The sequence below is a fragment of the Ammospiza nelsoni genome, chromosome 18 (genome assembly GCF_027579445.1).
Source record: "Ammospiza nelsoni isolate bAmmNel1 chromosome 18, bAmmNel1.pri, whole genome shotgun sequence".
Lineage (NCBI taxonomy): Eukaryota > Metazoa > Chordata > Aves > Passeriformes > Passerellidae > Ammospiza > Ammospiza nelsoni.
In genome coordinates, this window is record NC_080650.1 from 1,005,907 (window position 1) to 1,031,189 (window position 25,283).

At 47.0% G+C, this 25,283-nt stretch overlaps 1 protein-coding gene across 1 annotated transcript in view; it reads right to left on the reverse strand.

Moving 5' to 3' along the window:
* Positions 1-636: 636 nt before the first annotated feature.
* TMEM132C (transmembrane protein 132C) overlaps positions 637-25,283 on the reverse strand; it is a 112,346-nt gene continuing 87,699 nt past the window's right edge. Inside the window, exons 4-8 of the mRNA XM_059485228.1 lie at positions 20,070-20,213; positions 11,726-11,931; positions 11,039-11,312; positions 10,203-10,394; positions 637-3,046 (exon numbers count right to left, since the gene is read on the reverse strand). Of these exons, the coding sequence (XP_059341211.1) occupies positions 1,853-3,046; positions 10,203-10,394; positions 11,039-11,312; positions 11,726-11,931; positions 20,070-20,213 (2,010 nt within the window). The 3' untranslated portion in view covers positions 637-1,852. The remainder of the gene's footprint in view (positions 3,047-10,202; positions 10,395-11,038; positions 11,313-11,725; positions 11,932-20,069; positions 20,214-25,283) is intronic.

The window sequence follows — 25,283 nt, forward strand, 5'->3', positions numbered from 1 at the left end:
AATTCATATAACATGTATAAATAAATATTACATTCTTTCAGTCTACAATGCATACTAGGCATACCTTGTTAAAACGTCCATCTATGTTATTGGGTGGCAGGATTGACTTTGTCCAAGTAAAAAAAAAAAAACAAACTACAGAGTTTAGTAATTAAAAAAACCAAACCAAGGAAATTGATGGCAAAGACAGGACGATGCAAGTGCTTCTGGCTAACATAATACTGCTTCCAAGGGCTGGCTCTGCCACCTCCTTTCATCAGGAGAGCTTTGGAGGATGCTGCTTTCCTCTTTGAATGGATTCTGATCTGTGCCCTCCATGAATGTGAACTGGCACTGAGCCAGCACAGTTCTGCCAGTTCACACCACAAATTAAATCTCTGTTTTGTATTTATTAAATCTCTATTTTGTATTTGCTTCTGATTTATTACTGCCTTGGTATTTGCTTGTTCAAAATTCAGATTTACAATCTAGTCTAAACTTTTCAGTCTTTGCTGGTCCAATGGCAAAAAAAAAAAAAATCTATAAAACAGTTCCAGGTATTTCTTGTTCTTGCTTCAGCAATATTTCCCTCCCTCCCTCCCAACAGTGTGCCCAGAGGCCAGCTCTCCCAGTAAAGGGAATAAACGTTTGGGGCAATCAGGGTCCTTCTGTCCATTCCTCTTCTTGCTTTCAGAGCTTGATGAGAGCTGGAGACACCAGAATAAACAGAAAAATGCAGCACAAAATTATGAATTCATGAACCTGGCAAAAAAACCCCCAAACCCAAACAACCCAACTGCAGGCTGTGCATATTTGGCCTGCGGTGGTCTCAGTTCCAGGAACATTTACAGTGCACCAGAGGGGCACTCCCATTGCTTGGTACTTGTAAAAGCTAACAGAAATCAGCACCTCCTTCCCTTGGTGAAACACAGGAACTTTGGTTGTGGAAATTTCAAACAAGCAACTAAACAAACAACCCAGCCTGAAAGGAAAATGAAAATTCTTCCAAACAGAACATCTTTCTTGCCAGGGTGAAATGGAGGCTCAGGCTTTCAGAAGAGACACCATGTGGAAATTATCAGTCAATACTTATCCCCTGAATTCTTTAAATGACAGGAGACTGTTTACAGCTACCTTAGAAACAGAATGTTCTTGTCCCACTGTGAACTTATTGAATTTTAAATTTTCCTGTTTTCAGGATATTTAAAAGAAAAATACAAGAGGGAAAATGATTCTGTTTCAATTTACAAGACAAATGGAAAAGTAAAAATGAAAATACCAGGTAATTTCTTCCTTCTTCACATGTAATGCCAAAGACACATCTTCATTTCAAATGAAGGAAAGACAAGAAATGGCTTGAGAACCAATATAAAAATTCTCCTTGTGGGTCACATGTCCATAACTGTGATGTTTTATTGGAACCAGAACAAGTTATTGTTTGCCTCTTGCTTATTCTTTTCATGCTCTTATATTCTCTCATTTCTTTTTACAGATATTTTTGGTACTGTGAAATATTACTATCGTTATTATTTGTATGACCCATAAAATGAATTTTCACAACCTAATCTTGCCCAGTTCATCAAACTGGTCATACCATTTCCTTTTTCCTTTCCTTTTGTATTCCACTTCCTAAATCCATGAGTAGCAGAATAAGCACTGGGAAAAAAATAAACAAACAACAAAACCCCAACAAAACAAAGCGGAAAAACAAAAACAAACCACGGACAGTTTGGCAAATTTCTTTCCCTGATTATAAAAACTGCCTCATCGTTTCTCCTGGCGATCCCTTCCCCTCCCCTTCGTCCCAATATATACTGTAGAACTGAAGGCATCAAGGTGTGGTCAAACCCAAAAAAAACACCCCAGCAGGGAGCTACGCTTTGTCTTTGAACTTCCCCACGTAGTTTCTGATCTCTTTGGAGTCGCCCAGCTCCATGTCCTGGCACACCCACTTAATGTCATCGTCGTGGCTGCCGAGGATGGAGTTGACGGTGGGGCAGCCGTCGTCGGGCGGGATGGTGGTGAACGTGGTGAACTTCACCCGCTTCCTCTTGGACGTGGGCGAGTGCAAAGGCTCCACCTTGTGCTCCTTGCCCAGCCTCCCCCCCGGGTCCGCAGCCCTGTGCAGCTGGCTCTGAGCGTTCTTCGGGGCGCTGCCGTTCAGCAGCTGGTTGCTCTCGTCGGCGCCCGAGCCGCGGTCGATGATGGTGGTGTGCTCGTCCTGCTGGGGCGACGCGTCCGCCGCGTTCTCCAGCAGCTCGGCCTCGTTGCCCAGCCACACCCAGTCGTGGGAGTGCGTCATGGTGCTCTGTCCTTCCACCAGCACCTGCTTGTGGCGGTACTTGAGCGCAAACGTTGCACAGTTGATGAGGAACACCAGGATGGCCAGGCAGAAGACGCCCAGCAGGGCGTACATGCCGATCTCCAGGTCGCTGAGCCCGCGGGGTGTCTGCACCAGGTCATTGTCCTCCATGCCAGCACCTCCTTTGGGCAGGTCCACCTGGGCGGGGAAGTTGGTGAAGTCGATGGGGATGTTCTGCAGCTGGCTGTCGTCCGAGAGCTTGCCGCCGTCCGGGCGGTTGTTTTTGACGACTTTGTTTTTGAGGACGGACTTGGCCGTGGTGCTGGCCTTCCTGAGGGGCCCATCGGGGTCCCTGTCGGCCGAGGAGCCGCCGTGGTAGCGCCCGTCGTGCCCCAGCTCCGGGCCCTTGTGGCGCCGGTCGCTGGCGCGGTTCTCGATCTCGTCGGCGTCGTAGTCGCCGCCCGCCTCGGCGTCCGCGTCGTTCTGCCCGAACTTCACCCTGATGCTGCCGCTGCCCACGGCCAGCACGCTCTTCCTCTTGGACTTCTGGCACGCCTCGGAGATCATCATGTCCACCTTGACCAGCGCGCCCTGGCCCTCGCCCTCGGCCGCCACCACGGGCCACCGCAGGGCAGGGCTCTGGTGCACGGACACCACGGCCTCGTCCAGGGACACCGCCGACAGCCAGAAGTCCTTGGGGTCGTAGATGTCCAGAGGGGTGACAGAGCTGTCACTGAACTGGATCCAGGTGCTTACCACGGCTTCCTGCAAGGACAGGGACGTGGTTAAACACAGGCCTCTATCACAGACATATTTTATGAAAAAATCCTTTCGTTAGGATTTTTTCTCCTGAGAAGCCTCAGAAATGAAATGTAAACAATGGTTATCTGCTGCTGTGGAATGCAACAGGTGGATCTTTGATTGGTCTATGTGAGGTGTTTCTACTTGATGACCAATCAGAGGTCCAGCTGTGTTGGGACTCTGGTCAGTCACAAGATTTTATTATCATTCCATTTCTTTCTTTTCTAGCCTTCTGATAAAATCCTTTCTTCTATTCTTTTAGTATACTTTTAACATAATATTTTCTTTTAACATAATATTTTCTTTTAATATAATATATATAATAAAATAATAAATCAGCCTCCTGGAACATGGAGTCAAGATTCTCATCTCTTCCCTCATCCTAGGACCCCTGTGAACACCACCACAGGCCTGCAGTAAATCAGCCCAGCCCGCTGCAGCCCATCCATCTCCTAGCTGGAGGAAATGGGACACAGCAACTCTGCACTGCATTTAAAGCAAACCAAGCCTCGACTGATGGGGCACAAAACTGGTCACATTTGTCACTAAGGGTTCCACTGTTACTCTCCCTGCAAATGTTGTGCACAAGGACGTAGAAAATAATTGATACGAGATGTCTTTATTACCCAAGCGCCCATTAGCAAGGTACAATTTTACAAGCTCTGTAAGGAAAGTCATTCCTGTGGTACAAAAGCCAAAAGAGGCAAATCACAGAAATTACCAGAGGCACTTGACAGAACACTTATTTCCCTCATGTAACACATGCACAGGTGTCATGGGGAGCTGTCAAATTAAGGCATAAGGATCTTAGCAGGAGTAAGGAGCTACCACAGCATCTTGGAAATGGCTGGAGCAGAAGATTCATCTGAAAGAAAAACCTCACAGAACAATTGCCATTTTGCTGGAGAAAGGCTTGTTTTAAGCAAAACACACTTTATCCTTGAGATAATTAAAAAGCCCACCAAATTTCTGTGTCAAGAAGAGGAAGATGGGGATTCTGGCATGATGTCTGCAATAAAAATACAAATGGCCTGGATTTAATTGGCCTGTCTTTGTGCTCTGCAGGTAGCACTGGCAGAAGTCATCATTAGAAGCAAACACAAAGCCAGAGGTCAGCTCTCTGCCATGTGAAATCCCACCCAGATGACACAGATATTTACTTCTCCAGATCTCAATAGCTTTCTTTGCAGGGCATTTCTTTAATTTTTCATTTGTTCTGTGCCTTGCCTGCGTAGCCAGCAGACGGCCAGGCAGATTGCCAGAGTGCAACTTCCCACAAACTGAAGTTCTTTCCTTCCCACACTTCAACCACAAATGGCTCTAATAACTTCACCCTTGGGTACATCAGAACAACTGGGCTGAAAAACCAGCTCTGGGGAAAAAACATTGCCACCCTGTTAATGTCCACTCATAATACAAATTTACAATTTAATATGGTATTCAATTGGCTGCAATTTGTTATGCTATGGTTATAAACAAAGAGAATTGCTGCCCTTCCAGTTGAATTTAAAGCTGTTCAGTGAAAACAGCAAGGGGCATTTAGCTGGGCAGAAGGTTGGGCCATACTGAATATTTGATTTCCAAAGCACTATCAGCAAGTACTTGAGAGACTGAAAGAAGAAAAATAAATTGTGGCACAACAGGAAAGAAGGCAGAGTTCTTGGTGATTCAAATTTACTTCAAAGAGCTGAAACGGAGCCAGGGTAGCTCAGAAGCTGGGAAGGGTGAACTGCAGAAGGAAATTAAAACATCTGATCCTTCATTAGAGAAACAACCCTGAAATGAGTGAACAAACACAAAGCTGCAGGGCACGGCTCGAATTTCTATCACAGAAATCTATAGCAGAGCAACCCCGGTCAGAGGAAAGCAAAGGGGTTTTTAATGGGTATGGGCAGAGAGAAAAGGATTCACCTCCTCAGGCAATCCAGCATGCTGCTGCCTCCCTTCTCCCCACAACAAAGGTCAGCTCATGTGCCACTGGGGAAGGCACGCTGTGCCAGGAAAACACCAGCATCACTTCCAGCCCACCACCACTGCCTGCCACCGTGCCCTCCTCTGGAGAGCAGGAGAGAAAATAAATTCCTGCAGGATTTTGTTCAGGTGGGGCTGGAAAGGATGGCACCTGTGCCCCTGCCCAGCTGGGAACAGGCACAGCTCCACACCCTACCATGGACTCACCTCACTGAACCCTTTCTGCATTGGGACAAAGTTACCACCAACTTCAAAGCAACTTTTATTCTTTATGCCACTGCTCTACAAATCTGCATTTCTGGTTTTATGAAGCAGAGACAGAGAAAAATGGGATGGCAGTCAGCTGAAATTTGCAGGCACACTTTGTGATTTACTGTAGGTAACAGAGGTGTGCACTGGCTCAGCCATTATTTTCTACCAGCACTGACATTTTTTATTTCCAAGAGAACGTTTCTTCATAGGAGGAACCAATTTTTTTCTCAAAACAACATTGTCATGCCTGTACTACGGACAACATTAATTAAAAGGGAAAGAAAACAAATGAGAGAAAGAGGGAGAGAGTTTAAAATCCTGCCCAAATATGTTGGATCAGACCAAATATTCTATTTGGCAAGAGATCATTTCCTCTCATTCACATCATTAAAGGAAAGCCAAAGGCAGGGCACGGAAGTGAATTTCCCAAATGATTATAAATTCTGAGAAGCTAAAAAGAAAAGAAGAGAGAAAAAGGAAATGATTTAGTGCTGTGTCCTTCAAGGAGCTGTTTCTGCAAATCCTGTGTACCACATCAATAAATCCCCTCCAAATCTCTGACAAGGTCCCTCCAGTTACTCTCAGAAGATGAAGATGGATGGGAGCCTTCTCACCTGCCAAGCTGCTGCCCCTCGTCTCCTGCCCCCAACACTGAGGTGACAAATGCTTGTGCCCTTTAATTACCAAGCACAAACAAAGGGTGTGAGGGATTAGCTTGCTTTCCAGCCTTTATTTCCCTCCCTTTTCCTCTCTCACACACTCAGAGTGACCACAGGGACACATCAGTGCCAGCGCTCCCCACAGAGCAGGAGGATCTCAGTGCTGAGATGTGGAGTCAGAGATTGCTCATCAGGTCATGCTAATGACAGCAAAATCCAGCCCAGAGATGTAGAAACTGCTTCCCACAACACTGTTGATCACCACCAGGCTTTCCTTAAGCACACAAAAACCTTCATCAAGACATTTTTTGTCTAAACTTTCCCTTGTGCCTTTGCTGCTCTTTTCCCCCACCACAGGTGAATTTTCAGCTCTTGGTCTGTGGCAGTTCCACCACTTTTCCTGGCCTTGAATTACATTGTGGCTTATCAGTCCAAAGATACCATTTGATAAATCTTCTTGGATAAACTGGTTGCATTTTAGAGAATTCTGCTGCTTAGAAACACACATTGGGATATTTGATTTTATTCCATGCTCAGAATAAAGCAGCCATTTAATGGTCTCCATTCACTATAGCACAAATAAAAGTATTTGTGAGTAAGCCCTCAATTGCTGGGGTCAGCTGCAAGGGTCCTGGAGTGAGGCAGGACAGCAGAGGGAAGAAATGGTTGGCTCTGCAGAAAACAAATACATCCCTCCCTCAATAAAGGCAAAGGAATATTGTTCTCAGCAGCTTCTGCTGGGCCAGCTCTGATTGCTCTGTCTGGGGACTTGGATGCTGGAATGATTTCCCTAGCAATTTTATCACATGAAATATCAAAGTATTACTTGTGCATTTATTTTTAAGCCCGTGGCTTGTGTAGTAAAAAATTGGGCTTGATCATTATGATGTGGAAATGAAAGCAGCCAAGATTCAGATCTTAATTCAAACCATGCATTCCCCCACTGTGGGTTTCTCTCTCTCTCCTTTTTGTCCAATCTGCTCATGTGACATTCCAGTGGGAATTTGCTTGCATTTGCAGGGGAAGAATTCAGATTCTTATCCAACAATGCATCCCTTCTCCCCTTCCCATGCTGCTGAATTCCTTTGTCATTCCTGTGAGCCACTCCATTGCTCTGTCAGCTTAAAGCAGATATAAATACAGTCTGGGTGTAACTCACACTGCCAGGATGGGGCAATGAACCCACACCACAACAATACTGCTAATATCTGTTATAAGATATAAATACAGTTTGGGTGTAACTCACACTGCCAGGATGGGGCAATGAACCCACACCATGACAATCCTGCTAATGTCTGTTCTGAACTGTGAGGGCTCAGTGAATTCTCAGGAAGGCCAGGAGCTGAAGCAGACCATCCAGAAGGCAGGGCCAGGACAATGATCCACCCTGTTCTGCTGCCCAGGGATGTTCTCCCATTCCCAGAGAATGAGAGCAGAGCCAGGGCTGGAGCAGGACTGCACCTGGGGAACACCAGAACTTGCCTTTGACAAAGCACCAACACTGCTCTTTTTCCCTGAGAAAGTGTCTGCAGCTCCCCAGGAGCACTGAGAGATACTTTAATGCACAGAACTGTTTATTGAAGGCTTTTTTCTCCTTTCTTCACTGACCCATTTCAGTTGCTCAGCCCCCATGCAATACCCTACAGTGACAAAAAGCTGGATATGACTGTGAGTTCCCCTGCAGAGCCAGCTGAGCTTTGAGAGTCCTTGAAGCTCACTTAGATCAGAAAACATTTAAACACTGTAGGTTTTCTTTTGTTTACATTTTGGAGAAGCCTTCAGGATGACAGTGTTGATTTAACAACCATCAGCAAGCCAAATGCAGCAGCCTTCTACCTGAGCAGATGGCCTCCAGAAATAGATAACTCACAGCTAGAGTTTCCAAATTTTCAGAAGGCACTTCATCTTTGATATTTAAAAGTTGGTCAACCTGTGTCTATTTTTAGGCACCTAAATCACTGATCCACTTTTCAGTGCCAATGAGCTCCCCATTGATTAAAAAATAATACATGGGCTCAGCATCCCTCAAGGTCACCTTGCCACAGCAGGTAATTAGCTGCTCAGCTATAGATAAAGGTATCTAACTTAAAGCTTCCAAGGTGAAAAAACATTGGCTTATCCTCTTTAGAGAGCTTTGTACTTATGGAGAAACTGCCAAATTTCAGGGCTTGTGCTTTGGCTGCTTTGTGCTGTGTGTGCAGACAAGGTGTGGTCATTAGAACTGAGGTAATCCACTCATTATGGTCACTGAAAAAAGCCACAGCAAAAATGCTGCATTTTTGTTTTCCAGTTGCATCAGTAAGGTTGCATGAGTTATCTGGGGTTTTTATAAACTTGCCTGAGAGGAAAAGACACACTTAAGTAATGAAGAACTCACAATGTTCAAGTACAGGCTTAGTTCTGGGCTGTCTCCTTGGAAAAAACCCTCTTTCAAAAGGGCTTGATTTTCAGCAAACACTCAGCATTTGCCTTCACAATTCCAGCTCAGTCAGGATCTCAGCTGATGCACTCCAAATCATGAGTCACTTCTTGCAAAATTTAGCCACAAACATTTCCACATTTGCATTAATTTTTCTAAGGGAAAGTGACTTAAATGTTATATCCTTCATTCAAGCTGCAATGAAAGGAAAAGATGTCTGTGACTGTATAGGTCACTCCTACACCATTTCCTTCCACTTATTTCCCAGTGTGAAATCTATTCCTGTCTGGTTTTGGTGATGGAGATGCCCTGCTCACAACCAGGGCCTGACTTCTGCATCAGAAATGTGTCACCCTCAGCAACCTGAGACTGTCCTGCAGGGAACAGCAGCCTAAACCAAACACTTCACCAAAATAATTTAACAGCTCAGATGATGGGAAAAATAATTTCAGCCCAAATCACATTTACACGTTCTGACTGTTCTGTATGCCTTCCTAACGTGCCAGTTTCAGCCACACGCAGTGACATGTCACATCACATTGCCACGCCATAGGCAACAGGAGGTGGCACAGGGGGCACCCCGGCATCATCTGCCATAACCTGGTGCTGACAAATGTCTCTGCATACTCAGGACAGACCATCCATAAACCACAGAGGCTGACATGGCACTGGGCAGCCTCTCCAGACCCACAGGCTCTTCTGTCTGCAATCAGAGCCACAATTCCTCCAGTGCTGCTGCAGGACTGGTGCTGCTCTGGCCCACAGGACAGGACTGGCTCAGGAGGGCTCCAGTTTTTGTTTCACAGGCTTTGTCTGAAGACAGGATGCCAGGTGTGGTTTCTAAGCCCCGAAGAAGGGTACAAATGGGTTAATTACATAAGATTCTTATGTTTACAGGATGCAACAAATGGAACAGATGGGCACCGTGTCCTTCTAGCTTGGACATTTCCCTGTCACTAAGTTATAAAACAAACTAGATTTTTTTTATGTTCCAGAAAATTAGGTAGCAATAATCATGAAAACGGGCCATAAAACTTGACTTGAGATCTCCCTATCTATGGGAGAGGAAAAATGCAGTAGCTGTGGACAGATTTAATTGTGTGGTCCCCAGTCCCAACCCTCAAACCAACTGACCACGGAAAGATGTTCCAGTGCTGACCCTTGGGTTTATTCTGGGCCAGAGTGAGTGTTTGCCTTGACCTGCTGGTGTTCTCCAATCTTCTTTTCCACAGAGGTTGTGACCTAGACAAGCTATTTGAAAGACCCCCTTTAGAGAGATGGGAATTTGCTGGCTTAAATAAGATCAGCACATGAACTAGATGATGAATTCCCCAAAATCCACATGAAAAATAAAAGGAAAGATGAGCCTGGCAGTGTGTCATGGCTCCAGGAGGGAAAAGAAATGGATGTGGCCATCTTCTGCTTTTTACAACTCTTGAAGATATTGAATTGTGACACACAGAGCTCTGTGCTCTCCAGAGCAGAAACAAAGGGCATGCTCACGGACCAGGATCACTGTCCAAAATCTGTCTGTGCAGTGAAAACAACACAGGTTCATTAGCTAAAGAAAGTATTAAAACTGTGAACAGCATAAACTTCAGTGCAGTTAGGACTTTTACTGCAGACTGAAGTCCCTGTTGGAAGGGAAGAAATGACAAAGCAATTCCAGAGTATCTGTAGGGAAAAGCAACTAACATGCAAACAGACTGCCCCTGAAGTTTAAATCCTAAACTGGCTGTGAATTCTCATCTGTGCTTCACACTGATAAGTCCTGCCCCACCCCAGAAGGCAAACCCAGTAAATCCAGAGGGCACATCACCTGCTTGGGAGTGTGAAGCAGCTCCTGGGCCACGGCTGTGGCCACGATGGCCCTGCTGGTGGCTGCACTGGGCTGCAGGAAGAGAGACAGCCCAGACACCAGCTGCACCCCGAGGTCTGTGATGGTCACTTTGTCATCCAGCACAGTCACTGTCTTCTCTGCCAGGATGGAGTCAGACAGAGGAGACAGAACCTTTGGAGAAACACAGAAGAATCAATTTAGGAAAAGGCTGATCAACTGATAAAACCTTTCCTAAGGTCATCGTGCCTCCTTGTCTCCAAAGCTTTATGCACAGAAAGGAGGAGCACAGGAAAGGCAGTCTGATTTCATTAGCAGGGTCAGAAAACCTCAGTGGAGAGGCTGTGGCTGAGAACCATCCCAGAGTGGGAGCTGTCCTGTCCCAGTTGTGTTATTTGCATTATTTCACCACGAGAGTGGAATTAAAATTCTCTTCTCCTGTTACTCTGTCTTCCCATGTGGATGAGCTCATTAAACCTCCCAGCTGCTCCAAAGGGGGTTACCAGCCTAGGATTTGTCTTTCCTTTCTTGGCTTGGAAATTCTGTTCCTCCAGCTTTTTCTGTTTCTGATGGAACAGCAAGACAGTGAAATATCCCTCCCTTAGCTGAAACTAAGGGCCATGCTGCTCTCGTCAGGAACCACAGATAGCCAGCTCATACACACGCTGTCCTCCCCACCTCCCTCATAGCCACACAGATCAGCTCTATCACCCTTTATGCCCTGGTTTGGTCAGGATTGCCATGTGCAACCCCACAGATGAGCTGTGGGGCACGGCAGGAGCGGCACACAGCCCACCCCAGCCCTGCCCAGGCTGTACCTGCATGGTGGTCATGCCCACTTCCCGGCCGACCAGGATCCTGCCCTCCTGCAGCCTGGCAATGTGGGGATCCTCCAGCTTCATGAAGTCCCTGACCAGGTCCGTGATGTCAAAGTGCCAGTCGGAGCCCAGCAGGTAGCTCAGCTGTCCCCAGGGCCCCGAGTCCTCGGCCACGAACTGGGTGAGCACCCTGACCATGGCGTGCTGGTACTGCAGGGTGCAGCCCCTGCCCCTGCGCTCGTCCTCGTCCTCGTCGTCGCTGTCCCGCGTGGGCCTGGGGCAGGAGAGAGCACAGCGTGGAGAAACGCTCCCAAAACATCACTGAACATAACATTGGGGTGATAATGGACAGTGCCCCTCAAACACAGCCCTCCCTTCTGCATCTCTGGACCATGGATGCCCACCTCACGTGATGAAGGACCCCACAACGGCCCCGTGCCACCTTTTCATCTGTGCATCCCAACACCACCTCTGCCAGGGCACCTTACCAGAGTCCCACACTGTGTTTTGCTGCCCAAGACAGACACATGCACAGAAGCAGAACTCCCACAGCTTTTACAGCTTTATTGGATCTGCAGATGCCCAGTGCAAAGCTGTGCCAGTACTGCTGCTCCTCAGGGGAGGAGGCAGCACTTTGGGAGCATTCCTTTCACAAATCACACAAGAAATGCAGTGACTCCAGCCCACCTTTTGTTGGAAACCACGGGGACTCTCCAGCCTTTGATCTGGCTGAGCTCAGTGTCAGAAATGTCGATCTGGAGGGGCAGGCGTGGCACCCACACCGTCATCTGCAGGGGGGCACTCAGGTACTGGTAGGTGAAGTTCACCAGGGCGTTCACCTTGCCTTTCATCTCCTTGCCGTTGACAAAAACATAGTCACACCTGTCAGACACCTGGGAGGGGGAGAGAGGGGAGGAGAAAAGGTGATCAGTGTGACAAAATGCGCTCCAAGTGCCACCCTGGCAGCTCAACCCCAAACAAACAGAGGCTCCCCTGTTTATGCACGTTCACGATGGCCTGGTGCAGAGGGAGCATCTGAACACCAAACACCTCCCTGGCTCAGGACACAGTGTGCTGGAGATGCCCAAGGGCTGCATGCTGTTTATGAAGCTTGCAGTTGATTTTCTGCCATGCAGCGAGCTCCAAACTGATGGCAGAGCTGGGGAATCCTTAATGAGCAAAGCTCTTCCCAGCTTGGTCAAGAGGAACCCAGCAGACCCAGACTGGGCTCCACAGGGGCAAGCAGCCAAAGCTCTGCCCTGAACACGACCTCCACCAGGGGTGATGCTGCTTTCCCCACTGGCTCTGCAGTACATTTCACCCACTGAAGAGTAACAGAAGTCATTTCCTCTGCAATAAACATTATCTGTTTGTAAATGTTTACATTTTGATTAAAGCTGTAAAGTATTTCTAAACACTACAGTAGATTTATCATTAATATGTAAATGCTGTCCTGGAATATAAGCAAGCATTATCATAGCCATGTAAGAGTTATATCAGTAATCACTTCTTTAATCAGTGTTGTAATTTACAGACCATTGAGTTTTCTCATTTATTATGTTACTGAGTACCAGTGATAAAATCACTCCTGGATATATAAATCATTAAGAGAGATGCAGATAGTATGAAGTGACTCCATGTGATAAAGTCATTGTCATTTCTATTCCTAAAGGTGTCATAAATGTCTGGGGAAATCCAGTGGCACATTAATCATACATTAAGTGGTGAGCAATGGGAGCTGTTACATTACTAAATGAGCTGGTATGTCTGCAGAAATTACCAGCAAAGCCAGCAGATCCCAGCTCCTGCTCTTGCTCCCATCCTGTCAGAATTCTATTTCATCACCCCTAACGAGCATGGATAATGGTGGAAATGCTTCTCCCACCTGAACATGTATTTATATTATCATCTGCTCCCTTCCACCCATTCCCAGCACCTTTTTATTCAAATGAGGATTATCAGCTGGCAGTGCTGGTTCCCCAGACTAACCAGTTATTCAGGGCAGGCTTGGCTACACTGCCTGGATCTGTTCTCCTGGATGGAAACACAGGGCTGCTGGGGACAGCCAAAGGCAATGGCACATGGAGCCATGGAGGAAGGATAGAAAGCAGATTTTTAAAAAAAATGTGTCATATTAGAACCCAAATATTTTTTTTTAATTAAAAAGGTATATTTGTTGAAGAGTTTTTGACAGACAGAAGTGCTTTTCTGTTTTCCTCCAGGCTTTTGCCAACATTCTGGAAGGTCAGCGAGCAGTGCAGGGACAATCCCTCAGCTCTGGGTCCTGCCACTCCAGGCCAAGAAGGTTTCTAACAGTGGCTGGAGACTGTGAGCCCTGATGTGTCTCTCATCTCCTGTAGTATTTATGCTTTACTATGAAAACATCCTCCCTCTGAAAGTGCTTTTTATCTCTGCCATCAGAAGAAGTGAGCAATGATGAAGGGAAAGCCTGCTCAGCCACCACCTTTAAGTGATTGGGTTTTTTCTTTCCTGCTTAGCAGATCAGCAAGAAGTTTTGCATTTTAAAGAGCTCTCTGATGCTATTTCAGCAGTTTCTTTCATTATTAAGCTGCATTCAGCTACTTTTCCCTTTTTTCTATTTTCCTAGCTTCTTTCTCCAGATTAAAACTAAAATAAAGAAGCAGACAGCAAAGCCAGGGCTAAGCACAGTTCCCGGGAGGCCTCCTCTTTGTCTTTTCCCTGGCATTATATTTTTGTGCCCCCTTGTAACAAAGGCCATTGCCTTTCCAGATGACTTGGACAGATTCTCTCTGCAACAAATCACATTTTATTGAGCTGACAGAGGAAACTGCTGCCTGGAAATGAAGAGAGCCCCTCCTGGATGGTACCTGTGGCACTCTGATCTGGAGAGGCAATCACAGATGGGCTGCAGTGAATGTAAAGGACATTTCTGGAACTGTCACCAGGCCAGTGCAGAACCCCTGGGTGTCCCTTCACCTCCCCATTGCAGATGAAGCTTTGATCCCACCCTGGCTCTGTCCTGCAGGAGCTGCTGGAGGTCACACAAAGGGTGTGACAAGGACACACAGCCAGGCAGGGGCTGCTGGCACCTCTGGGGAACACTGGGTTTGCCAGGTTAAATCCCACTACAGACTCCTGAGAAATCTCCCCTCAATTACAGGCAGTTTTAGAGAGACAAATTTCACGTCAAACACAGGCTAAGGGATCTTTCCTGTCAAAGGATGGAGAACTCAAGGCACTGGTTTGGGTCTGTGGTACACAGGAGTGGAAAGGATGACAACTGTAAAACCTAAAATTAAATGAGTGGTTGCTCATGTGAGCCTGCTCTAGTCCAAGCTGCTTTATTCTCCAGTGGTTTTCACCTCTGGAGATCCCAGCCCAGTTCAGAAGGACAGAAAGAGAAGTTTTCAATGCAGCAATGCTCTCAGGTTTATGGAGACTGACAAACTGGGAAGCATCAGTGCATTTTCTAGGTGGCTGTGTGGTTTTAGGACTGAAATGGGGAGATGTGGTTACAGTGGATGTCCTGCTTGTATTCATCAGGTTCAGATCTTGCATTTTCGTCTGTAAACCCATTTACCCATTTCTGTTATACTGATGTAAATGTTGCTAACATATTCAAAGGTTACATAAATGTTTAAATATTTATGACAGCACTTCTGTGAGCAGAGAGCTTTTTCCAGTGCCTCTTACAGGAATCTCAATTTCAGTGAAAAAAAAAAAAATTACAGGATAATCAGCAAAGAATAGTGGTGTTCAGCACTTTTCATCCTCGTGTTCAGCTCATGCCATCCCTCTGGCACACCAGGAAGGCACCTGGAGCCCATCAGGTCAGGCTCTGGGAGCAGCCACTCATTGCACTAAGGAGCACAGAGCACCAGGATCACTCATTCACACAGACTAACACGGCATTTACAGGAATTATTAGGCTGTGATAATTCCACATGCTTTGGATATTCGTGTCCTTGCTATAGAATTTCTCCCAAGATTTCTTTTTAACAAGGTGCTCTGCAGAAAGGGAATTATCCTCCAATAAATTCTCCAGGTTTTGAAAGAGGGACTCTGTGTGGCTGCCCAGCCTTGATTCCAATTAAACACCACAGTCTAACACAAAGGAAATCCTCTGCTACAGGAACATTAGGCTTCCTAAGAAGGATTTCAATGCCTGGCTGCATAATCCTGAATAATCAGTAACCTAGTGGAAAACTGAAGCTGTCTCAAGGCCCATGTACTCATTTTTTCAAATTAAACTCTTTAAGTCTGCTAAAAGTTAAAGCTTCAGACCTGAGCTCTTCCATGCTATTATTTACAGCTTTGTGGCCATGTCAGAGCAGCCTTGAATGGAAACCTCCATTGCAGGAGCTGCTAATTGCGCCAGTGGCTGCATTTCAGGGCCAGCCCTGGCTCCCAGGGATGCAGCTGAGGCTCAGGGGCTCAGGAGGGGCAGCCAGAGCTGCCTGCAGCAGCACAGGGCACACACAGCCCTGCAGCATGGCCAACCCGAGCACTGCAAGGGCTTGGTTTGCTCACATCAGTCCAAGAGCCCTTTCCACCTGTGACCCCCCAAAGAATGAGTCTGTTGGGTGGGACAGCTGAGAACAATTCCCAGCGTGGCACAGGGAGCAGGGCAGCACTGCCTGCATGGGCTGGTTTCAGCTGCACCCCTCAGAATGAGCAGCCTGCAGCTCTCAGAGGCACCCAGGGCTGGGGGCTGGAGGGGCTGGGTGCTGCTGGGAGCTGCACACCACAGAGTGGGGCCAGTGCTCAGGACAGATGACACAGATCCACCAGTAACACAGATCCACCAGTAACACAGATCCACCAGTAACACAGATCAGTAACACAGACCCATCAGTAACACAGATCCACCAGTAACACAGATCCATCAGTAACACAGATCCACCAGTAACACAGACCCATCAGTAACACAGATCAGTAACACAGATCCATCAGTAACACAGATCAGTAACACAGATCCACCAGTAACACAGACCCACCAGTAACACAGATCCATCCCAGAGTGGATCCAGTGCTCAGGACAGATAACACAGACCCATCAGTAACACAGATCAGTAACACAGACCCATCAGTAACACAGACCCATCAGTAACACAGACCCATCAGTAACACAGACCCATCCCAGAGTGGATCCAGCCCTCAGGCCAGGCTCCCAGCACCATTTGGCAGCACAAGGATGGAGCCCCAGCCCTGCAGAGCAGAGCTGGCTAACACCAGGGCTGTGCTCTGGGTGCACTCTGGGCTCTCTCTGCTGAGCAGGGGCTGCACTTTCAGTATCAGCAGCCAGATTAGCAAAACTAAGCAGAAAGCCCCCAAAGCAAGAGAGCTTTTCTCAGGGCAAAGGCTGTACATTATCTAGTCTCATTAGAGAGATTTCAGAGGCAGCCTTGCAGAGCAGCAGCAGTACATTTAACTAACTGAATATCATTCACCACGACAGAACAGAGAGTAAAAGGGGCACAGAATGCCAGCTGGGACTGGAGGGCATCTCTTTGCTCCCCAACGCCCAGCTTCTGAGGCTGAGCTGTGCTGTGCTGAGCCACAGGAGCTCCTGCAGCTCCCATCATCACAGAACCCAAATCTGCCTTGCTCTGTGCACTCTCCAGTCAAGCAATTTCTGGAAATGGGGACAAACAGAGGGCTTGGCTCCTGCTCACTGGGGATGTGGCAGCCCACATTTGCAGCATGGCCCCAGATATCCGGCTTGGCAAGGCAGGATCCCAGGGTGGAATCACTTTTAATTCCATCTCACAGTTTGGGCAGTGGTTGTGCATTTCCATCACAGTGTTTGTCATTCCTTAAATCAGTGTGTATCCACAAGGCACAGATCCACAGTGAGTAAACTACAACCAGGGCAGAAAAGCAAAGCAGAACCAAACCATCCTGTCTTCTGACTGTGTCACTCAGGTCTGGAGCAAACTGACCATCTTCCCATCACACCTGGCACAGGACTGGTGTGGTTTCTCCCATTTCCTTTCCCAGACTTTGTGTTGGAGCTTTGGAGGTGATTCTGAAGCACTTTCTGTGGAACTCCAGGAGCTGTTGCTGTGATTTTTCACTTGGCTCTCCACCCCCAGTGCAGGCAGGCAGCTGGGCGATGGCACAAGAAAAGGGAGGGAAGTCTGCAAGGATATAGTTTAGCAGTTTCTGCAAGGATATAGTTTAGCAGTTTCTTCAGCTGCCCTTGAAATTCCTGCCTGTGATGTGATGGCAAGGCATTTACAGCTTCCATGGTGAATGTATCTCGGTCCATGCCCATTCTGAGTTTCAGTTTCCACAGAGGCAGGCTGCTGGGCTGGTGCTGCCCACTCCTGACAGAACAGCTCCTGTGGGAGCTCCAGCCACTGCTGCCCTGGTTATCTGCTGGCATCTGACAGAAGGGTGTGGTAAAGCTTCATTTCTATTAACTCCTCTCAAGTTCTGCTGCTCTGCTGAATACATTGATCCCAGAAATCACAGCACTATGGGAGTATGGAGGAGGGCAAGGAGGTGGAGGTTCCATTTGTTATCCTGTTCAGAATATAACATAGCACATTTGCCAGAAGAGAAACCTTCCAAGTCATGGGGCTTCAGAGCAGCAAAACAATGGCATTTCCATGCTGTGACTTTCTCCCCTGTTCTAAAGGTGTTCAGTTTGACACAGGTGACTCTGTGTTCACACAGCATCAGAAGGGAAGGAGGAGCCAACAGAGAAGCAGGTTGCTGGCCTGGACTCACAGAGATGCTGCTGTGTCACAGACATCTTTTATGAAAAATCCTTTCCTTAGGATTTTTCCTCCTGAGAAGCTGGGAGGCCTCAGGAACAAAATGCAAACAATGATTATCTGCTGCTGTGGAAGGCAACAGGTGCATCTGGGATTGGGCTCATGGGGCTGTTTCTCATTAATGGCCAATCACAGCCCAGCTGGCTCGGACTGTCTGAGACACAAACCTTTGTTATCATTCCTTTCTTAGCTTAGCTAGCCTTCTGATGAAACCTTTTCTTCTATTCTTTTAGTATAGTTTTAATGTAATATATGTCATAAAATAATAAATCAGCCATCTGTAACATGGAGTCAGATCCTCATCTCTTCCCTCACCCAAGAACCCCTGTGAGCCCTGTCACACTGCTGGCCTGCACTCACAGAGATGGAGCTGCTGCTGTGCCAGGGCTTTCGGGTTATTTGGAGTGTGGTCAGTGGGAACTGCACTGGAGCTCCTCAGCTGCTGAGCACAAACCTCAAACCCTCAGGGCAGGGGATGTTGTGTTCCTCACACAGGAACCACACCTGTTCTGCAGGAGCCTGAGCAGGGTTTGCTCTGAGCAAAGGGCACAAAACACCAGCAAAAGCAGCAAAACCCACCTGAGCTGAGCAGATGGCAAGGAGCCCCTGCATGCAACTGCAATTGCCATTAATGCATCCAGACAGATGGATCCTATTGGTAAATTCCAGCTTGGCGAAATAAAATTTGGCTTTTGCTTCCTTTTTAGTGCCATAATAAATTTTGTGTCCACTTTTAAAAGGTTGGACCACTGTGTGAAGGTCTAGAGCACTCAAAGGCATTTAAAGTTCATGAAATCAGCTGTAAATTTGGAAATAAAGACTGGGAACTATGAGACAATAAAAGAAGTAAAAGGAGTAGCAGTCAGCACATTTAAACTGTGCATTGAGCTGCCCTGGGACCATGAGGATCACTCGGAAACTCTTCCCTGCTATTTGCAGATAGATCTTAAACTCAGATTTCCACTGGGTTCTGTCACTGAGAACAATGTAACTCAGCCCAAGTGAAGTAAAAATTCATATAAATAAGCTTTGAGCTGATGGCCAATTGCTGGGCAGGAGCATTACCTTTAAGCTCTTTACATGAACCACACAAAGGACATTTATTTGCTAACTAAATATTACAGGCCAAGTGCAGACAGGCACTGAGCATCTTCAGCTTCTGGCCTCAAACCTGCCAGGTTTGGCTGAACCCAAACTACCAGAAATTCCACACAACAAAAATATCTGCCTGAACCTCTAGATGATAATATGAGTAACTATTAAATAGCTCTCAATAGCTCTCATCAAAAACTCATTTTTTTCCCCTAAGTTTGTGGTTTAAGGTAATCTACAGGCTTTATATGAGCTGTAAATGCATTCACACAGCCCTTGTACCATGGGCTCTGCCCAAAAGACAAAATTTATGAAGACTGGATTTTATTTTTCAGCAGAAAGGTTACTCCCAACAAGGTCTCTACACCAGGATTTCACAGAGCAAGATATTTCTAAAGAATTGAACATAAAAGCTTGATGGAGAATTTCAAAATGAATTAAGGATGAAAGGCCTCTGTGCTCATTTGAAGCTTTCTGAGTGCTTTTTAAAATCTGAACCAATTGAAGATGTCAATTTGCCTTGAACCCCAAACCACTTCCCCACGTAAAGAAAGAAATTTTGTGGAAACAAGAACATTCTAGATGGAAAAAAATTTTTAAAAGCCTTTTCTCCTTAATGATGAGATGAGCAAAGCCTTTTGTTCCAAGCATTTCATTGAGCTGTGCTTTCCAGCCAGCTGTATGTTTTACAGCAGTGGGCACTCGTGCCACAGCCACATCCCTCCAGAGTTCTGCACATGTTCCAAACACACAGGAGGCACCTTCTCCCACCACGTGAGCAGTTCCCAACCAGCCCTGAAGAGAGAGAAATTACACCTGAAAGTGTCCCTGCCTGATCCCAGTAAATGCTGTGTTAACCTCCAGTTATTTGTTCCACTTCAGCTCCAGAGTGCCCCAGGCAGGGGAGGCTCCTGAAGCCACTCAGGAAGTTCTGGTGCTGCAAACATCCTTGGAAGGAGCCCTTTTAGTGCAGGTAAATTATTTCTGCACAGAATAAGAGAGGCGCATAGCAGGGCCCCAAGTGCTAATCAAAGGACAGGGTGCTTCAGGAAAACATTGTTCCCAAACAAATGGCTGGAGAGCTGCAGCAGCCCAGGCTGTGCCTATTCCCAGGCTGTTTCCCTTTTCCCTGCGAAATGTGAAAGCCCAGGAGCCACTGGGTGGCAGGAACTTACTTTGATGACGTCCTCCCCGGAGGATTTGCACTCCACAGACTCAGAGATGTCTGTCACAGCACTGTTCTCCTCAATGGACACCACCTTGATGGGCACTGCCACCGTCCTGCCCGTCAGGATGGCCGTGTTCAGGATCTCCGTGTCCTGCACGAAACAAAGCACAGCACTGCTCACACCAGCTCTGGGGGCTGAAAATCTCTGCTCATCCCCAGAGAGCACAGCACTGCTCAACCAGCCTGGCTGAAGATCTCTGCTCATTCCCAGAGAGCACAGCACTGCTCACACCAGCTCTGGGGGCTGAAAATCTCCGTTCATCCCCAGAGAGCACAGCACTGCTCACACCAGCCTGGCTGAAGATCTCTGCTCATCCCCAGAGAGCACAGCACTGCTCACACCAGCCTGGCTGAAAATCTTAGTTCACTCCCAGAGAAGTGCAGCCTGGTGAAAGGCAATGAAACCCCAGCCCTGTCTGATCTACTAAATAAACACCCAGCACTGTTCAACAGCACCATTCTCTAAACTCAGGTCAGGCACACTCCACAGGTATCACCTGCTTTTCAGATATGAAGGGTTATTCCCAATATTCATCTTCCAACATGTGATTTCAGAGTTTTTACTAATGTAGGCTTGACTGGCAATCGCTTCTCAATCCTGACTTGACTGGCAATCACTTCTCAACCCTGCTCTTCATTTATCACTTTATAATACGAAGGCTTTTGATATCAGCTGCAGAAGAAAAGGGAAATGCTGTCCAGGAGGGACACCAAAAGGGGACAGCCTGCTGCCTTAGGGTAAGGATAAAAGAGCCTCCAAAGTAAAAATGAATCCAAGCCCACTGCAGAGACGGGGCCTCTCCGTGAACTTTGTGTCTGGAACTGTTTCAAGATTATTTAATTTCCTCTGATATGGTCAATGAAGCAATGTAAGGAATCTAGGAGTCAGTGATGCTGTTAACTGCAGGGGAAATAACAAGGAAATTTGAAGTCTGAGCTGGGGCTGTGGCATATAAAAGCCTTTCCATGCACCATCGACCAGGCTGACACTTGGAACTCCTCAACTATGTCAGCATCACTGTATTCCCGAGATTCCCACGCAGGAAAAACTTCAAAGTTTTCTCCAACTTTTCAGCTTTCAATACAAAGTGAATAAAATATTCAGCAAATTCCTCAGCACTCAAGTCATGAGGACTGCAGCCACTGATGTCGACAGCAGCAAAATGGGGCACTGACACTGTTGATACTGTTTTCAATTCAAGTTCAGTGAGTCTGAAATTTAGGTCACATTTCCTTTTCATCTGGCACCTTGTTATTTCTCAGGTTCTCCTGCAGCTCTCTTAAGAAATCCCATGAAACTTAAAAGGAGATGCTAAAAAGGAATGTTGACTGTTCCAGAAAGGGAAGAACCCTGAATGATTCCTACTGCAGCACGAGAGATGCCCAGCACTGGGAGGGCACTGGTGCCCACCCAGCCTCAGCCCTGAGCAGAGATGGAAACCTCTTGCCTTCCCCTCCCCTGGAAGCAGCCCCAACTCATGGCTGTTACACAGATTAAGAAAGACTGATGTATAAGCAATTCATATATTACACACTGCACTAAAAGCAATTTTCAGCTCTGCCACTTCCCTTCCCCAGGCTCCAAGTGCCCTGTGATACTTAAAACAAACCAGAAAAAGAGAGCAAGGAGCAAAGCCTGGATTTTATTGTGTTTTTTGTTTAGAACTAAAATAGAGAAGCGTGTATCCCCCATGCCTGGATGCGGAACAGCCTTGTGGCACAACTGCTGCTGCTCTGTGTTCCCTTCATATTGCTGAATAAAGCCAAAGGCATCCCAGGGAGAATCACCACAAACCTGACACAAAACTGAACAGCACAGGAAACAACCACAGCCCAAACTCCCCAAAGGCTGAACTGGAACACATCAAATCAAAGGAGCTCAAGCAGACTCTGTCTGTCTGTCTGTCTGTCTGTCCATGAGCACCCAGATTTGCCTCCCTGCATTCTCCCACCCCCTGAACATCCTCTGACAAGCACAAATCCCATCCTCAAGGACAAGGACCAGGACAATTCTTTTCCATCAGCAGCAGAACTGGGGCTTCTGGGTCTCATTTTCCAATGCAATATCCTGCCCTGACTGCAGGCTAATCCAGGAGTACACAGACAGCATTCCTAAGAAACTTTCAGAGAGACTACAAATTCATTTAAAATGAAGGCACTTTTCAAAATCACAATATCTTGGCCATTTCCACATTCTTTAATTTTTAAAATCCCCCAAGAACTAATCTACTTTCTGTGCAGGCAGCAAGTAGACTTTTAAAATGAAATTTATTTTATGTGACAAAAAAAATTGGAAGCATCTGATAGCAGTGTTTGGACTTGTTCCCCAAGAAATTCAAAGATGAGGGAAGTAGAGTAAATTGAAAAAGCACACAAGGAAGATGCACTGTAAGTCAGCACCAATATCCAGGTCAGAAAGAAGTTCCTGTAAGTGAATTGCAAACTCTAAAAAAGCCAGGGCTGGCACTTCCACAGCTGAGACAGAGCTACACAGATAATCCTATGGAAACAAGGGAGATCCTGGCTTTGGAACTGTCTTGGCAGCACAACGCCCAAATCCCAACAACATCTGACTTCCACTGCAGAGGCTGAGCTGCCTTTCCTGCCTGAAGATCATCTACAAACTGTCAGGAAGGTTCTTTCTGTTACCAGGGCATCCCTTCAATGGGTACAACATGTGAAGGAAATAATTACTATTTAAACACATTTCATTAACAAATAGTATAATTAAAGAACAAATTTCCCTCTAATGATTAGAGGAAAACTCTAGTGGTTAGGCTCAAGGAGGTATCAAAGGAGATATCTGGGAGCAAATAATTGAATTTTGTGTGTAAGAAATTACTTTAAAATGTATTGACAGAATTTGATGCAAACCCACCACAGTGCAGGAGATCTCCAAGCGCTGCTCCTTGAGCTGCTTTTACAGCTCAGAGCCCCACAAAGCTCCTCTCGTGTTCTGGCCATGCCTGGGTCAGGTTTATTTGGATGAAGCCACCAGCAGCAACACTCCCTTCCACAGCTGCAGCCACTGTGCTGCTCACAGCAAACTCTGCAGGGCTGCTTTGCACAAAAATCACCTCTTTCTTAGCAAGGGGACAGAATTCCCCAAAGCAAATGTGCTCTAGGCACCCCTAGGGCTGACTCTGCAGCCATCTCACCTTTTATTCCAGCCCTTTTCAGTCAGGGAACCTGCACTGAGGGCAGTGGGAGCTCTGCACACAGAGCAGGAACACAAAGTGCTGCTTGGGCTGAGCTGAAGAGCAAACCTGATGTTCATCCAAGCTCCGGGTTGTAAGAAGGCAAAGCATTCAGCCATGACTGATTCAGGAACTAATTCAACATTAAATTGTGGCAGAATGAGGAAGCAAAGTGACAGCTGTTTAATTAAACTCCAAATCCGATTAGATGGTGTTATCAAGAGAAATCCATGGCAGCCTGAGGTCACGAGAATGGTCCAGCGTGCAGGCTGGAAACTCTGAGGGTGGAGTCTCCCAGGATGATGTTAATTGTGGCTCAGCATTCAGATCTGTCCCTCTCACAGGCACAGCACCTCAGCAGTGACAGACCTGTGGCACAGACCTGAAGGACTGACACACGAACGCCAGCCATGCCTGGAGGGATGTGGGAAAGGGCACTTGGGCACTGCCAACCTTAAAATGAACCCTGCAGTTGTCTCACAGACAAGCATAGTGCCAGGGAGACAAAGGGCTGCAGTGGGGACAGAGCCCACCCAGGAGCTGGGCTGTGCTCCCACCGAGGCTCCCCATCCCCGAGGAACACTGACACTTGCCACAGGAATGTAGGAGATCTGAAGTGCCCACGCCAGCTGCAAACACCCCAGGCAGCTGTGGGGCTGGTGTGGGAGCACAGTGGGTGTGGGCTCAGTCATTAATGCTGCTGAGATTACAGCTGATTAAGGAAACAACACTGGCAGGCAGCAGACTGTGCTTATCCCCATAATCCCAGATTAACAGTAAATTATACATTGTGCTTTCTGCCAGCTGGGCCCTCTGACACCCACAGACCCTGGGTGCAGGAGGGGAGGGAATTCTGCTCTGGGAATTCTCTTCCACTTGACTCCAATACCATTGGCCCAGCACACCTCAGTCCTGCTCTTCATTTATCGCTTTATAGTACAAGGGCTTTCATTTCATGAGTAATATCAGCTGCAGGAGAAATGGGGAGACGCTGTCCAGGAGTGACACCAACAGCCTGCTTCCTTAACAGCATCCTCAGTCTCCAAATGTGGAGAACCCAGGCTCTCCATGGCTGGAGCTTGAATCCAGGTTCTCCATGGCTGGAGCTTGAACCCAGGCTCTCCATGGCTGGAGCTTGAACCCAGGCTCTCCATGGCTGGAGCTTGAACCCAGGCTCTCCATGGCTGGAGCTTGAACCCAGGCTCTCCATGGCTGGAGCTTGAACCCAGGTTTCTCCATGGCTGGAGCTTGAACCCAGGTTTCTCCCTGACTCTGAGCTGCAGGACTTGCAGCTGGGATCCAGGTTACTCCCCGACTCTGAGGTCCACTCTGCAAAGGAAAATGTCAGCTAAGGAACAAATTACTTGTGGAGAAAAAACAGGCAATTCCAAATCTACATAAAATGGGGCTCTCAGCAGCTTCTCCTGGGCTGGAGCCCTGCCAGAACACAGGGCAGCTTCTTGGGGCCAGGAGCAGAGAAAGCAGAGCTGGGATGGGAATTCTGTGGGCCCAGCTCAATCCTCCCTGTGGCTTTTGTGGACAGTGTAATTTATGATCAAGATCTGAGTGTCTCTTCAGAATAGGAACTCAGTGTTCTGCAAATGCAATGCCCTTTTCATCAAGGATCCTGTCTCTGCTCAGTCTCCACTTTAAGATAAATCTTAATTACTGGCCCCCTACATTAGCAACAAACCATTCAGTTCTCTTCCCTGCTTGCAGAGTTTTCAAATACCCTGCTAGTGGAATTTCTGAGTCCTGATAAATTACACTCTGCAGACAGAAAAGGGGGATGCAGAATATATTAAGAGACAGGGATGCAGAGAAATATCTCTGGATCCTTGGATGACTAATCCCCACTTTCCTTCAGTGAATCCATCCTGTTAGCATCCAGACGTGCAGGAGGGAGCATCACCCATGATTACTTTGATTCAGCAGATGCAGACTGTGTTGCTAAATGTAATTCT